The sequence below is a fragment of the Malaclemys terrapin genome, chromosome 13 (genome assembly GCF_027887155.1).
Source record: "Malaclemys terrapin pileata isolate rMalTer1 chromosome 13, rMalTer1.hap1, whole genome shotgun sequence".
Lineage (NCBI taxonomy): Eukaryota > Metazoa > Chordata > Testudines > Emydidae > Malaclemys > Malaclemys terrapin.
In genome coordinates this window covers 1,715,234-1,727,566 of record NC_071517.1, presented here as the reverse complement: position 1 = coordinate 1,727,566, position 12,333 = coordinate 1,715,234, and the positions used below count along the sequence as shown (strand labels likewise).

The window sequence follows — 12,333 nt, the reverse complement described above, 5'->3', positions numbered from 1 at the left end:
CGGCCTGTGGGAGGGGCCAGAGACAAGGGCCCCTGTGGCATTGCACCCCGACACAAGGGGTGCTCTGGGTGATGAGTACACTACCTGACAAATGCACGCGGGGGCCTTTTGATTTGTGTTTGGGCTTTTGAGCCTTTCAGGGTCATATTTACACTCCTCCGCACAGATCCATGGGGGCTTTCGGTGTTCAGCATTTACGTTTAGCGTCCAAAGTGCTTCACGGTCATTCGCTCTCCCTCAGGCGAGTGGGGCCCGATGCTTGTCCCCCTGAGGCAGGGAGGTGGAGAGACTTGGCCAGAGCCACACGGCGAGTTACTGTAGTGATGCCTGGTCCATCAATTCAAGTACGTAGCTAGGAAAGGGGCGGCTCTCTCTGTGCTGGGCTCGGGGCAGCTGGCTCTAGTGCTGGGGTGTGTGTCCGAGAGGGCTTGCTCTGGAACCCTGTGTGGGACTATTTTAAATCCTGTTCCCAGCCCGACCTGCAGTCCCCACCCCACCTGCTCCTACATTGTTTCTTGCATTTTTATCCTGCTCCCAGTTGTAAAAACCTTAGATCCCGCAAGAGACACCGATTTTCCCATGCTACTGAAAACAACAAAAACACTGGGTTATAGACATGGAATTCAGACATAATTTTATCACTAAAAGAATCAAACAAATCTGGCTTAAACCATTTAGTGTTTTCCTGCAAATGACTGCAGTCTGGGGTGTTTTCCCCACCCGCAATAAAGTACATTTTACCCACTCCACTATTCCTGTGGCAGGCCCTGCATGATCCCAGTCCTGCCGCAGGTCTCTGACTTGCTCCCCATTCTGCAGTGAAAGCGGGATTGGCTGTCTTCTCCAGATGTTCTTCCCCGGCTCCGTACTCTGGGCTTTTCTTCCAGGGCCCCAGGGAACTCTCTGTGACTGTCAAAATAGGAAAATGCAACAGCACTTTTACCTATTCCACACCCATGCAGAGACTGTGGCAAACAGCTCTGGAGTTGTGAGATAGAAAACCACCCCTCTGTTGATGTGACCTACAACACACACACTGCCCCCCCTCAGCCCCCTTCCTCCCAGTCCCCCACCCTCACACACACCCAGGCTAGGGAAGAGGAATAACAGCTATCTGGAGAGAGGCTCAGCACTAGCTCCTAAACAGTGAATGGGCCCGGCAAGGATCTCTGGATGGTGCAACTCTGAGCAGGGCAGTAAATATCCTTGGTAGAAAGTAACAACCTACAGCACAACTCCACCCAGTGCAGCCACCAGCGATGGCATAGCCAGAGCTCTGCGGAGGGAGGAGAGGGCTGGGGAGCTGTCCCTGTTAGAACCAGCTAGTCCAGGGGTCAGCAACCGCGCTGCTTCCCGCAGCCCCCATTGGCCTGGGACGGTGAGCCGCGGCCAGTGGGAGCCGCGATCGGCCGAACCTGCTGACGCGGCAGGTAAACAAACCGGCCCAGCCCGCCAGGGTGCTTACCCTGCCAAGCCGCGTGCCAGAGGTTGCCGACCCCTGGACTAGTCTATGGCAAAAGGGGGAGAGAGAGCAGGGCAAACAAGGGACTGGGCAGCCACCAGTTCTACAGGCCTTCTTGGCATCATTTGAAGGAGCGACTCACCTCTGCCTAGCAGGGCATTAGTATATCCCAAGCCAGAGTCCCAGCACCATGGCAATTCCCACCACCATCTGCAGCTGCTTGGGGTGAGTGGAGACAGCACCAGATCCTACAAGTCCCAAGGAAATTCAGGTTAGTTTGAGTGGCTTGTGCCTGGGGGAGAAGCCGGCCCTCCTGAGCTGTGCTGAGCAGGGCTGTAGTGCCAGGCAGCTAGGGACACGGGGCGTATGCAGTGAGCGGCTTAGAACCAGCGAGGAGAGCAAGGCCAGAAGCAGACCCCAGGGCTATGGAGCTGGACCCATGCACTCTGCAGGGTGGATCCTCTCTAGCTAAGGTTGCTGTAGCATTTCTAGTCATGTCTTCTGTTTTTAGTCCCTTCTCATTTCCTGAAGATTTTGCTTTAGGGGCAGAGTATTTTAGTTCACAATCACATGCCTGCCCATACTTTCCACATTCTGAAAACACGCATGTGACAATATATTCCATGTATACAGCATTGAAATAGCTGGGGGTAGAAAGTGGAAATTTGGCATGAAAGTAGCCCAAAAATTTGGTGTGGGGGATAAATGTGCCTGGACAGCTCTGCTGAAAATTCGGTTTGTTTTGCTCAAGGTACGAGCCGTGGGATAGCTCCCTCTCCAGCTGCACAGGGGGTTTCACCAAGGGTTCTTGCTACGCATGGCTAGCTTAGGTGGACAGTGACAAAAACTTGCGTGAAGGTGGGAACGTGAATGGGCAAAGGGCTCCGCTAGGACCTTCCATCTTTCGCTTCACATCTAGGGAAGGGAGAGCTTCAGGGTTCTGAAGTTATCCAAGGGAAGGGTTCCCTCTTGTCGAGCTTGTGCAGTGCAAGGGACAGCGTGTCCAACTGGTGCATAACCGTGTAAATCCACATGATGGATCCTTTTCCTTTAAAAACCGTAGCCAATGCCATTAGCTGTGTTATCAGATCTCCAAAGCTGGTTTGTCAGGAAATCCCAAAGACCGAGTCGCTTGTACTACCTCAGCGGTGCTCCCTTGTGCACAGACACCAGGGCATATTCGACAGCCCTGGCCCTTTTCTGCCGAATTGAGCCCCAGAGTCTCAGCTTTCATTTTTTGTTTAACCGTCAGGGTGAATAACAGAAATTTCGAGCCAACTAATGCACTAGCATCTCCCTACGTCTGCAGCAAGCCAGGTACAATGGCACTGAGGGGTCCGAACGGCCCAGCCCGCTCAGTGGGGTCACTCTGTGCCTTGCGTATGGCAGAGTATTTAATTACAAGAGTCCATATGCTATCTCAGATAACAGGATGAAATAGCGTAGAGTTTTCTGCACCTGTAGTACAATCTGGTACACACATTTCTATTCTGGTGGTTCACTTCCTGCACCAATTTCATTGTCAGAATGGTCCAGGCTATCTTTACAGAGTGACGTAAATGTGTATATGAGAAATTCTCTTCTCTTTCAGGTATATATTTGAATTACTAATCAGCAGCTCACGTGCTACCCAGCTCAGGGGCGGCTCCAGGCACCAGCCTAGCAAGCAGGTGCCTGGGGTGGCCAATGAAGAGGGGGGCGGCACGTCCGACCATTCGGCGGCAATTCGGCAGCGGGGCCGTCACTCCATCTCTGAGCGAAGGACCTGCCACCGAATTGCCGCTGATCGCGATTGTGGCTTTTTTTTTTTTAGTTTGGGGCGGCAAAAACACTAGAGCCGGCCCTGCCAGCGCACCAAGCGTGTGTCTGGGGCGGCAAGCCGTGGGGGGCGGCCTGCTGGTCGCCATGAGGGTGGCAGTCAGGCTGCTTTCGGCGGCGTGCCTGCGAGAGGTCCGCCGGTCCCGGGATTTCGGCAGCAATTCGGTGGCGGGTACGCCGAAGGTGCAGGACCGGTGGACCTCCCGCAGGCATGCCGCCGAATCCGTGTTACCAGCGGACCTCCTGCAGGCATGTCGCCGAAGGCTGCCTCACTGCCGTGCTTGGGGCGGCAAAATACATAGAGCCGCCCCGACCCAGCTTGCTTGCAGCCCTCAGCACAGCTGTCCTTAGGTGCAGTTCAGAGGCTGCAGTGGCTAACTATGAAACTAACTTAGCTGCAAAATCAGAGGGTCTACACAAGCCTGGCAATGTTCACTACGGCTCTGTTATGCTTGTTCTGTAGGTATCATTGAGCTCTTCATAGGTCTGATTTTAATGAGTGTTTCTAGCCGGGGAAAATTCCAGAGTGTTTCTGTACCAGTGGAGATCGGCAGTGGAAATACGAGTTTCATAAAGTCTAAGGCCGGAAGGGATTATGAGCTCATCTAGTCTGACCTCCTGTATATCACAGGCCATTACATTGCACCTTGTTACCCCAGCATTGAGCTCAATAACTTGTATTTGGCTAAAGCGTCTTCCAGAAAGGCATCCAGTTTGGAGCTGAAATTGCCAAGAGATGGAGAAGGCACCACATCCCTAGAGTAGACTCGGCGGGTGGATGTGTTTAACCACTGTGTCGTGTCTAACCCTGCTCGGAGGACCTCTGCCCAGAAACCAGTGAATGTGTTTCTAGTGTAATCAAGGCCTGTGGAGAGATGCGGGTGGGGAATGAGAGAAGGAATAAGAAGCGGCAATGAAGGTATTTTGCCACGAGGTGTCAATGTTCCAACAAGAATCCGTCAGTAGCTGGTTTCTCCAACCCGGAGGTGCCTTGGAAAGCAGGGGGATAATGTGCCTTTGGAATGGCTTAACCTGAAACAGTGCCTGCCCCTGAACCCGAGAGACAGAGATGCAAGTACGTCCCCCACAGGGACAGGGGCACCCTCTGTTACCTGGAGAGCCCCAACAGTGGCACTGGAACATTTTAATAGTGGGGGGTGCTGAAAGCCAGCCCCCTTCCCCCTGTCTGCCCCCTCCTCCCGAGCAGGGGCCGGGAGCAGGGCCTTGTCTCTGGGAGGGGGGGACCCAGACAGGGGTAAGGGGGCTGAGTCTGGGGCCGCAGCTGGGGGTGGGTTCGGGGCCAGCAGCCAGGACCGGTGTAAAACCTGGGGGTCCTGCAGCACCCCTGCACCTCTAGTTCCCATGCCTATGAGCCGCAAGTGTCCAGAGCACAATGCTGAATGCGAGAGGAGTCTGTCACCTGTCCCAGGATCGGAGTAATCGGACAGCATGGGCTGCATGACGCTCAGGGACCCGTCATGTGGCTCAGGGGTGATCCCCAGCAGGTTGCAGAGGAGGGGATAGATATTCACGCTCTCAAACGGCTCCACCTCCAGCCCCTTCCTGAAGGCTGGTCCCGCGGCCCGGAAGATGGTTTTCATGTTCATATCTTCATTGTCAAAGCCATGCTCCCCCTTGTTAAACTGGACTTTGATTCTCTGCAGGGAAGAGAAGTCTCAGTGAGGACCCAAACCTACAAGTCCCTTAATTTTTACTTAATCTCCTGACACCCAAACCAGATTCTGGTGGAGGAAAAGCGGAAATGCTGCTAGAGTGTATCCACCCTTGGTACTGGGTATCAGGCAGCCACCGTGTTCTGCCAGATCTAGGGTCCTTTTAGATTCATTCAGTGACAGCGAGGGACTAAGAGCTCCGGCTAGAACCTGTCTTAAAGAAGGTCGGTTCTGTGCAAGCTCCCATCATAAAGATCAGTACATCTGAATCCTGGCCTGGAGCTCATCCTCTGCTAGTCCTGCCTGCCTCTCCCCCCGACCCCCGGCTCCGCCAGTGCACTTGAGTCCTGACCTGCAGCAACCCCCTGTCCTAAATTGTACCATGTTGGGTGCTGTGCTGTGCTTTGCTTTGCTTTGCTGTGCGGGCGTTTAGGATTTCCCCAAGTGGGACTAGGTTTGAAGGAGGTCTTTGTTCAGCCTTGGCAGGAACAGCAACTTGATGATTTGGACCTTGGTCCCTTTTCCTTAAGGTAGGTCTACACTGCAAATGAAGGTGTAATTGTAGCACCGGTAGGCATACCTGCATTAGCTTTAATCTAGCTAGTAGTGAAGTAACAATAGTAGCGAAGGCATTGTGGCACGGACTTCAGTGGGGGCTAACCACCTGGGTATGTACTCAGGACCCTCAGCAGGGTTGTACTATGATAGTTGGATTAAAGCTAATTCAGCTCTGCCTACCCACCCTATAGCTACCCCTTTGCTACTTTGTGGTATACGTGAACCCTGAGTCTAGGCTCCCAAATCAGAAGAGACATCCCTGAGGAATGCTCTGTTCTAACCTTTGGGGTTGGACAGGGAGCAAAGATTCTGCTTTGACATTATGGGCAAGTTCATTGCACTACATCTGTGTTCCCCTTTCTGTTTTCAGGGAGCGGAGCATACCTGGAGCCACAAACAGGAGACAGGTGCAGCTGCACAATATGGAAAGAGGGTGAGAAAGGCAAGTTCAAGTTTAGATACTAGAATGTGTCTGCAGCTTACCCCATGGATCACATATCCGGGGTCACTGTACACCATCAGGGGAGTGAGCCTGGTGTTGTTTGCATAGTGGAATCTCTTGGGGAACTCTTCCTTCTTGTAGACATGGAGCTTCGGGTGGGCGTTTTTCAGGGCCTGGTACACCTGGTCTAGTTTATTTGCTTTTGGCACCAGTAACCCATTTGGTCCATAATCCAAGAGTTCAAACTGGATGTCTTGGAAGGAGAAGTTCTGCACTGTACGGAGGTAAATTTCATTCTCCTTTATGACCGTTTCCATCCCGTGGTCAGATGTGATGATCAGATTGAGTGTCGACTCCAGGCCGTTATCCTTGATGCTTCTCCTTAGGTAGCCAACAGCTCGATCCACCTGGCTGACCATGTTTTTCCTCTCTTGGGATTCAGGGCCATACTTGTGTCCAGTGGAGTCTGGCTCCCCAAAGTAGAGAGTGACTAAGTCTAGATTGTCTTCCAGGAACCAGTTCATGACCATGTCAATGTTCTGCATCCACTCAGTTTCATTGCTGTAATTGTGGAAAAGGGACTCCACTTTCTTCACATTCACCTGCTCACCTTGGTAGGTTGCTTTCCCCCCAGGGAAGAAGACGGAGCCCGCCTTTAAGCCCTGTTAGCCAGAATGACATTTCAGGCCAGAAACTTCTCCCCGTTACTCACTTCAGTCTATCCAACCACCTGTGTATCCCCTCCTTCTCCCCAGCCACCTACCTCCCCTTGTGCCTCTCCTGTGTCTCTAGTAAGGTTTTCCTTATTTGCCATTTAGAAGAGTGATTAGTCTGAAACACACCCATCCCAACTTTGCTCTGCACTGAGTTTTTCCCCACGGATGTTAGTAACACTACGCTGTAACTTGATAATCAGCGGCGTATTCGTGTATCCCTTAGGTTCTCTGGCCCCTCTCCAGTAAAGCACTTCGGCATGTGTATAACCACTCAGCCACATGGCTGGAGTTGAACAAGGTATAAATAGTCATACCACTGCAAGGGCCGAGTGGGGGGATGGACTAGATGACCCCTTGTGGTCCCTTCTAGCCTGGTATGATTGTAGCAGTCTAAAAGGGCTCTTCTGAAGTAGAATATTTGAGCCCTGCCTTAGGTCTTGATCCAAAGTCCACTGAAGTCAGTGGGAATCTTTCCATGGACACAAGATCACATCCTAATGCTGCCGCCCAAAAGTGGCTGGACAAGGCTGTGAGGAAATGAGGCCTGGCCTTTAAATAATATATTGCAGGCTTAAGGTGTAGTTTCCAATGTTCACAATCCAGCTGCAGCTTCTTGTACAAGATGTGAATAACCTGGAGAGCTGCATTAATGGGACTGAAATGTACCTCTCAAACTGATTGACTTTGCTGCTCTTTGTAACGGAATGATCACAGTTGTTGCAGCCGCTTTGTTGGGGCGGGAGGTGTGTGGTCTACCTGGCCTGGCAGTGGCAGGGAGAGGTGTTAACATGGCTGGGACCGGTCACAGGTTGCCCTTTGCCTGCTGCACACAATTGCAGCCAGGAAATGTCAAATCACGTCTTGGGTTTTTATGTTGTTTGGGTATTTTTAAAATCCGGCTAAATTGTGAGTTTACCTGTTATGCAATAACCAGATGGGGCCCTGAGGGTGAAATGCAGTGGACCACCACAAGGTCTATGCACCAATTCAGGACCACTTAAGTCCCACTTGAGCCCTCAAATGGGATTTAAGTGGGCTCCTAGGGGCTCAAGTGGGACTGAAATGTTGCATAGGCTTCATGGTTTTAAGTGGTGCATAGACTTTGTGCTGTCCCTCTGCCAATGGTAAATTTCACCCAGTCATGTGAGCATGCTTCAATGAAGCTGCAAAGGCACACGGTGATGTTAGTAAAGTTTGGAAAAGCTTTGTTTAGGTGAGTTACCTGGATAATTCAGATGTCCCCTTTGTTTTCTTATTCGATGGATGTCCCTCTACTTTCAACATTCTGGCTTTTTTAACCCACATTTACCATAGGATATTTGCAATGTGGTTAAAAAATACAACATCCATTGCTAAGTGGGGCTAAAAGCGTGGTGAGTAACATCAAGGATTCTGCCTTCCCTTCCTGAAATGTGGCTGCACTAGACCGCATGGCATCCCAAGAGAAAACATGAGGTTCTCTCTTTGGATGTTGTTGCTGGTCATAGCACCAGAAATAACCATCTTCTGAAAATGGGGCAGCAGAGGGGTCACTGGAGTGAATGAAAATGTTACAGTCCAGGGGAATATTAGACACGTTGTGGCAAAGCAGGTGGCACAATACTAGAGTGATGATTTCACTCATCTGGACTGGTGATGAAACTCAAACTTCTAGGGCCACATTTCCAAAGAGTTGCTGAACTGTGCTTGCAAGATGACAGATATACCTGTCTGTATGCCGCAGACCTGTGTGTGTGCGTGTGCAAATTGGGTGGAACTGGACAGTTCGACATCATTCTCCCTGGTTGCACGTGCACAGATTTCTGAGTGTGCAAGCAGCCATGTTGGCACCGTTGCTGGGTGCATTTCTGGAGGCCTTTTCAAAAGATGGCCACTAACATTCAGGAGCTGTGAAGTTCTCAAGGGTTCTAAGTAACGGTTTGGAGTCTCCCACTCCCTTGCGGGTCAGTGAGTGTGTGTGTGTGGATGGCCTGATGGATGGTGCACCGGACTGAGTCTGGAGTCCTGGGTTCTAGTCCTGGCTGTGTCACTGATTCACTGGGGGCCCCTGTTCCCAAGCTGAAGACTGGGGATAATGCTTCCCTCCCTGCAGGGGGCTGTCTGAGGAATGCCGCTGAGCCCCGTGCAGGAAAGGTGCGAGGGAAGGACAAAGTGCTGCTGGTTATTCTCATGAATGCCAGGAAGGACCGTGAGCCTGAGAAGGAGGCTGCAGCCACCTACCTGTCTCTGGGCTGTGATCCAGATGGGCAGGCTGCCGTTGTCCCACCACTCGGAGACCCCCTGTGTGTGGTAATAGGGTAACTTCTGGCCGGTGCTGGTGTTGTACCACATGTTGTGAACCACGCCGTGATTCTCTATGTACTTCCCTGCCAGGAGAGAGACGGGAGAGGTGGGAGTGGAGGCAGGTTCAGGGTAATGGCACCTGTATTGGCCTCCACCAGGGACACCCACTTAAAGGTTTCCATCTCCCAGCTGCGTGGAGACCTGAATCGCTTTCCCTCCTGACCGGGGTTTTTAAGGCTGTGCAATCTCCTGCCTTACCCTGCGATATTCCCAGCAAGCCAGACTGCCTAGCAGCCAGCGCCGGCACTTGGCGGTCTCTCCACAGGCTATGAAGTGTATTACCACAGCTCTACGCAAGCACATTTATTCCCATGGCGAAAGCATTACAGAGAACACATTAAACCCAAGAGAAGAACCTACCTGCATGCTAAAAAGCTTACCAGAGGTCACCCAAGTCCAACCCTGGCTCTGGTCGGTGTCAGTCCTTCAAAATCCACAGCTGGCTTTTCCCCCTGGTCACCAGTTAATCTCTGTTTCAAACTCAGAACCAGAACAGCCGCCTGGGCCGTTCAGCCATTTCTTGATACAACTCAGTGCTTTGATCTCTGGAAACAGGTGATACGCAGACACAGCCCTCTCCTCAGGGTGGGGCTCCAAAAGGCAGGGAATTTGTATTGATCTCCCCCAGGGATCCACTTACCCTGTATTGTCCCCAAAGTCCTGTCTGATCTGGCCCATTTTCAATAGTCTTTGGCACTGCCATAGCTCACGTCACCTCTCCACCCTGAGAGGTTACATATAATCCCAGCCCACAACTTTGAATGCAATGGACCCCAAAGATACCGATACTTAGTTCAAGAAGGTTTTTCAGGAATATTGCAGGAAATTGCCACATCTGGCACAGGTGGGAGGCGGGTTCACATAGGAGGTTGCAGATGAGCAATTGGTCAATGCCAGGCTGATATCCCCCCCCCCCTTCTCTCTCTCCCTCTCTCTGTCCTCCCACCCCCCAGCCTAGTGATTCGCCAGCATGAAAGCAAACCTCACGAGGAGCAGAGGGTAGGCAGAGATATGCAGAGGGAGCGTCTCACGGGGAATTCCTCGCAGACCCCTCTGCCCTGCTCCAGACCCAGAAGGACGAGCACAGGGCACTGGGCCCACTGCCCTCCCCACCCACCACATAGCAAACAGCAGCAGTGGGTGGAGCCTTCGGAGCCTCCTGCCATCACCACTCTTAACCCCGCAGCTTGATTTGCATTTGCCGTACTGCTGTAGGGTTTAGTCCCCTTCATCCTACCTCCTGCCACTGCTCCTCTTGGCTGCCCAGCGTCCCCCTCCTCCTCCATCAGGTTCCCTCTCTCTTTACCCTCTGCTCTCCTGCTGCGATTAATCCATTCCTCTCCCTGACCGCAGCTCTGAGCGCATCCAACCAAAAAACTACAACTAAGTTTTTGCGATGAAAATAAAGCAAACCTATGGGAGATGGGAGGAACAAGCCCCAGGCTTCCAGCATGCAGGTCCTTTGCTTGCTCCCCTCCCCTTCCTTCAGCTGGCTTGGTCTTGGACTGGAAGGCCTTGACAGCACGTGTCAGGTCTCCTGGTATGTTTTGTACAGTCTCCATCCCAATGGGGGCCTTTGGAGGTTTCTGCAATGCACTGAAATGGCCACCGAACTGATGTGATTGGGACCTCGGTGCCAGGCAGTAGGAGTTGAGCAGCTACCTTGCCTTTAAGTGCAGCGAAATCCATCTTCATGCCCGCCCAAGAGGCCAGCAAAGCAATGTCTGAGTGTGGTTAGGCCCTTTGCTGGAGGCTGAACAAATGGGCAGTGGCCGCCTGGGGGATGCTGTGAAGTGGGTGCGGAGGTCACAGCTGGGGTGTCATTAGTGCAAGTTGGGCTGTGTCCTAAGTGCATGAGAAGGACAAAACAGAGGAACCCTTCTACGCTGGGGGGTTTGATCATGTCCCTCTCTGGCCCCTCCCCCCAGCCTGCTCCCATCTCTCCCTGAGGGGATTTACAGGAGCTTACCAGTCACCAGGGTGAAGTGGCATGGGCTGGTCAAGGTGACGAAGGCAGGAGTCATGTAACGTGCCTTGACCCCATCTCTCGCCATGGCATCCAGATTGGGGGTCTCCACATCCTGGTCGTAGTTCCACCGAAAGCCATCGAAGGAGACCAGCAGGACTTTGCTGCGGTTGCCTCTGTCCTGCAGAGGGGCACAGGCTCCTAGCGAGAGAACAGCAAGCACCAGCCCCAAGGAAGTAAACATCTTCCTTTCCCTGCACCGAGAGAATAAAATAAATCCCACAGAGCCAATGCTAATGAGGAGACGCAGGGAGCTAAGTTCACGGCCCTATCTTATCCTGTAATTGTTGGGCTGCGTTCCTGTGTTGTCAGATGTCACCGGTGTGGGGCTCTGCTCTGTTCAATGTTGATAACAGTCAGCTGTGTGTGTGTGTTCCCTTTGTGTGCTGCCCCGGCTCTGCGCAGATCCTGGACACAGCTGACCCCGAGAGAACCCGCAATGACCACAGACTCTGATAAGGTACGAAGGCACCGGGCAGGTTCATTGTCAAACAACGCACAGGAATAGTTTCTGTTCTGGTGCCATCCTGGCACACGTTCATCCTATTAGTACTTGATACCTTTTAGCTATGTGTGTACGTGCAATTAGCAGCCTTCTTGCCATTTTCTGCGAGCAGCGCCTGCCTCTGCCTCACAGCTTAACTGTGCTTTATGTTAGCGACGTCTTGACCAGGGGTCTCAAACATGCAGCCCGCAGGGCTATGTTCTGCGGTCCACGAGCCCCTCGCAGCCCCCCCACCCTCCCCCAGCGTTTACATAGAGCCCCCAGCAGCTCCCACTGGCTGGGAACGGGAAACCACGACCAATGGGAGCTGCTGGGGGCGCTGCCTCAAGCAACAGCAACACACAGCCCCTCCGCCCCCCTTCCCCACGTTCCAGCCTCTTCCCAGAGCGGCGCGGGGGTAGGGCAGACAGGCAGGCAGGGAGCCTGCCCTGCCCCCAGTACGCGCCAGGCCAGATCCTGTCCCCCGAACCTCTCCTACAGACGAACCCCCTGCCCTGAGCCCCCGGCCGCACCCTGCCCCCGACCCCCTGCATCCGAACCCCCTGCCCTGAACCCCCTGCCTCACCCCGCATCCCTCCTGAATCCCAACCCACTGCCCTGAGCCTCCTGTCGCACCCCACACCCCTCTTGCACCCCGACCCCCTGCTCTGAACCCCCTGCTGCACCCCACCCCCTCTTGCACCCCGACCCCCTGCCCTGAATCCCCTGCTGCACCCTGCACCCTCTTGCACCCCAACCCCTGCCCTGAGCCCCCTGCCGCACCCTGCACCCTACCCCTTGCTGTACCCCT

At 53.2% G+C, this 12,333-nt stretch overlaps 1 protein-coding gene across 1 annotated transcript; it reads right to left on the bottom strand.

Annotated features, from left to right (window-relative positions):
- Window positions 1-1,621: 1,621 nt before the first annotated feature.
- Window positions 1,622-11,222, bottom strand: ENPP7 (ectonucleotide pyrophosphatase/phosphodiesterase 7). Its single transcript, XM_054047582.1, has 5 exons — window positions 10,982-11,222; window positions 8,890-9,035; window positions 5,995-6,615; window positions 4,701-4,938; window positions 1,622-1,710 (listed from the first exon to the last, which is right to left on the bottom strand). The coding sequence occupies exons 1-5, from the start codon at window positions 11,220-11,222 to the stop codon at window positions 1,622-1,624; spliced, it is 1,335 nt and encodes a 444-aa protein (XP_053903557.1).
- Window positions 11,223-12,333: the final 1,111 nt, after the last annotated feature.

Excerpts from the sequence above, each read along its gene's own strand:
- ENPP7 (XM_054047582.1), bottom strand. The coding sequence starts at position 11,222 with ATGTTTACTTCCTTGGGGCTGGTGCTTGCTGTTCTCTCGCTAGGAGCC. Across the intron at positions 9,036-10,981 it reads CCACTTCACCCTGGTGACTG|GGAAGTACATAGAGAATCAC; the intron begins GTAAGCTCCTGT and ends CTCTCCTGGCAG. Across the intron at positions 1,711-4,700 it reads TTACTCCGATCCTGGGACAG|GATCTGGTGCTGTCTCCACT; the intron begins GTGACAGACTCC and ends TGGGACTTGTAG.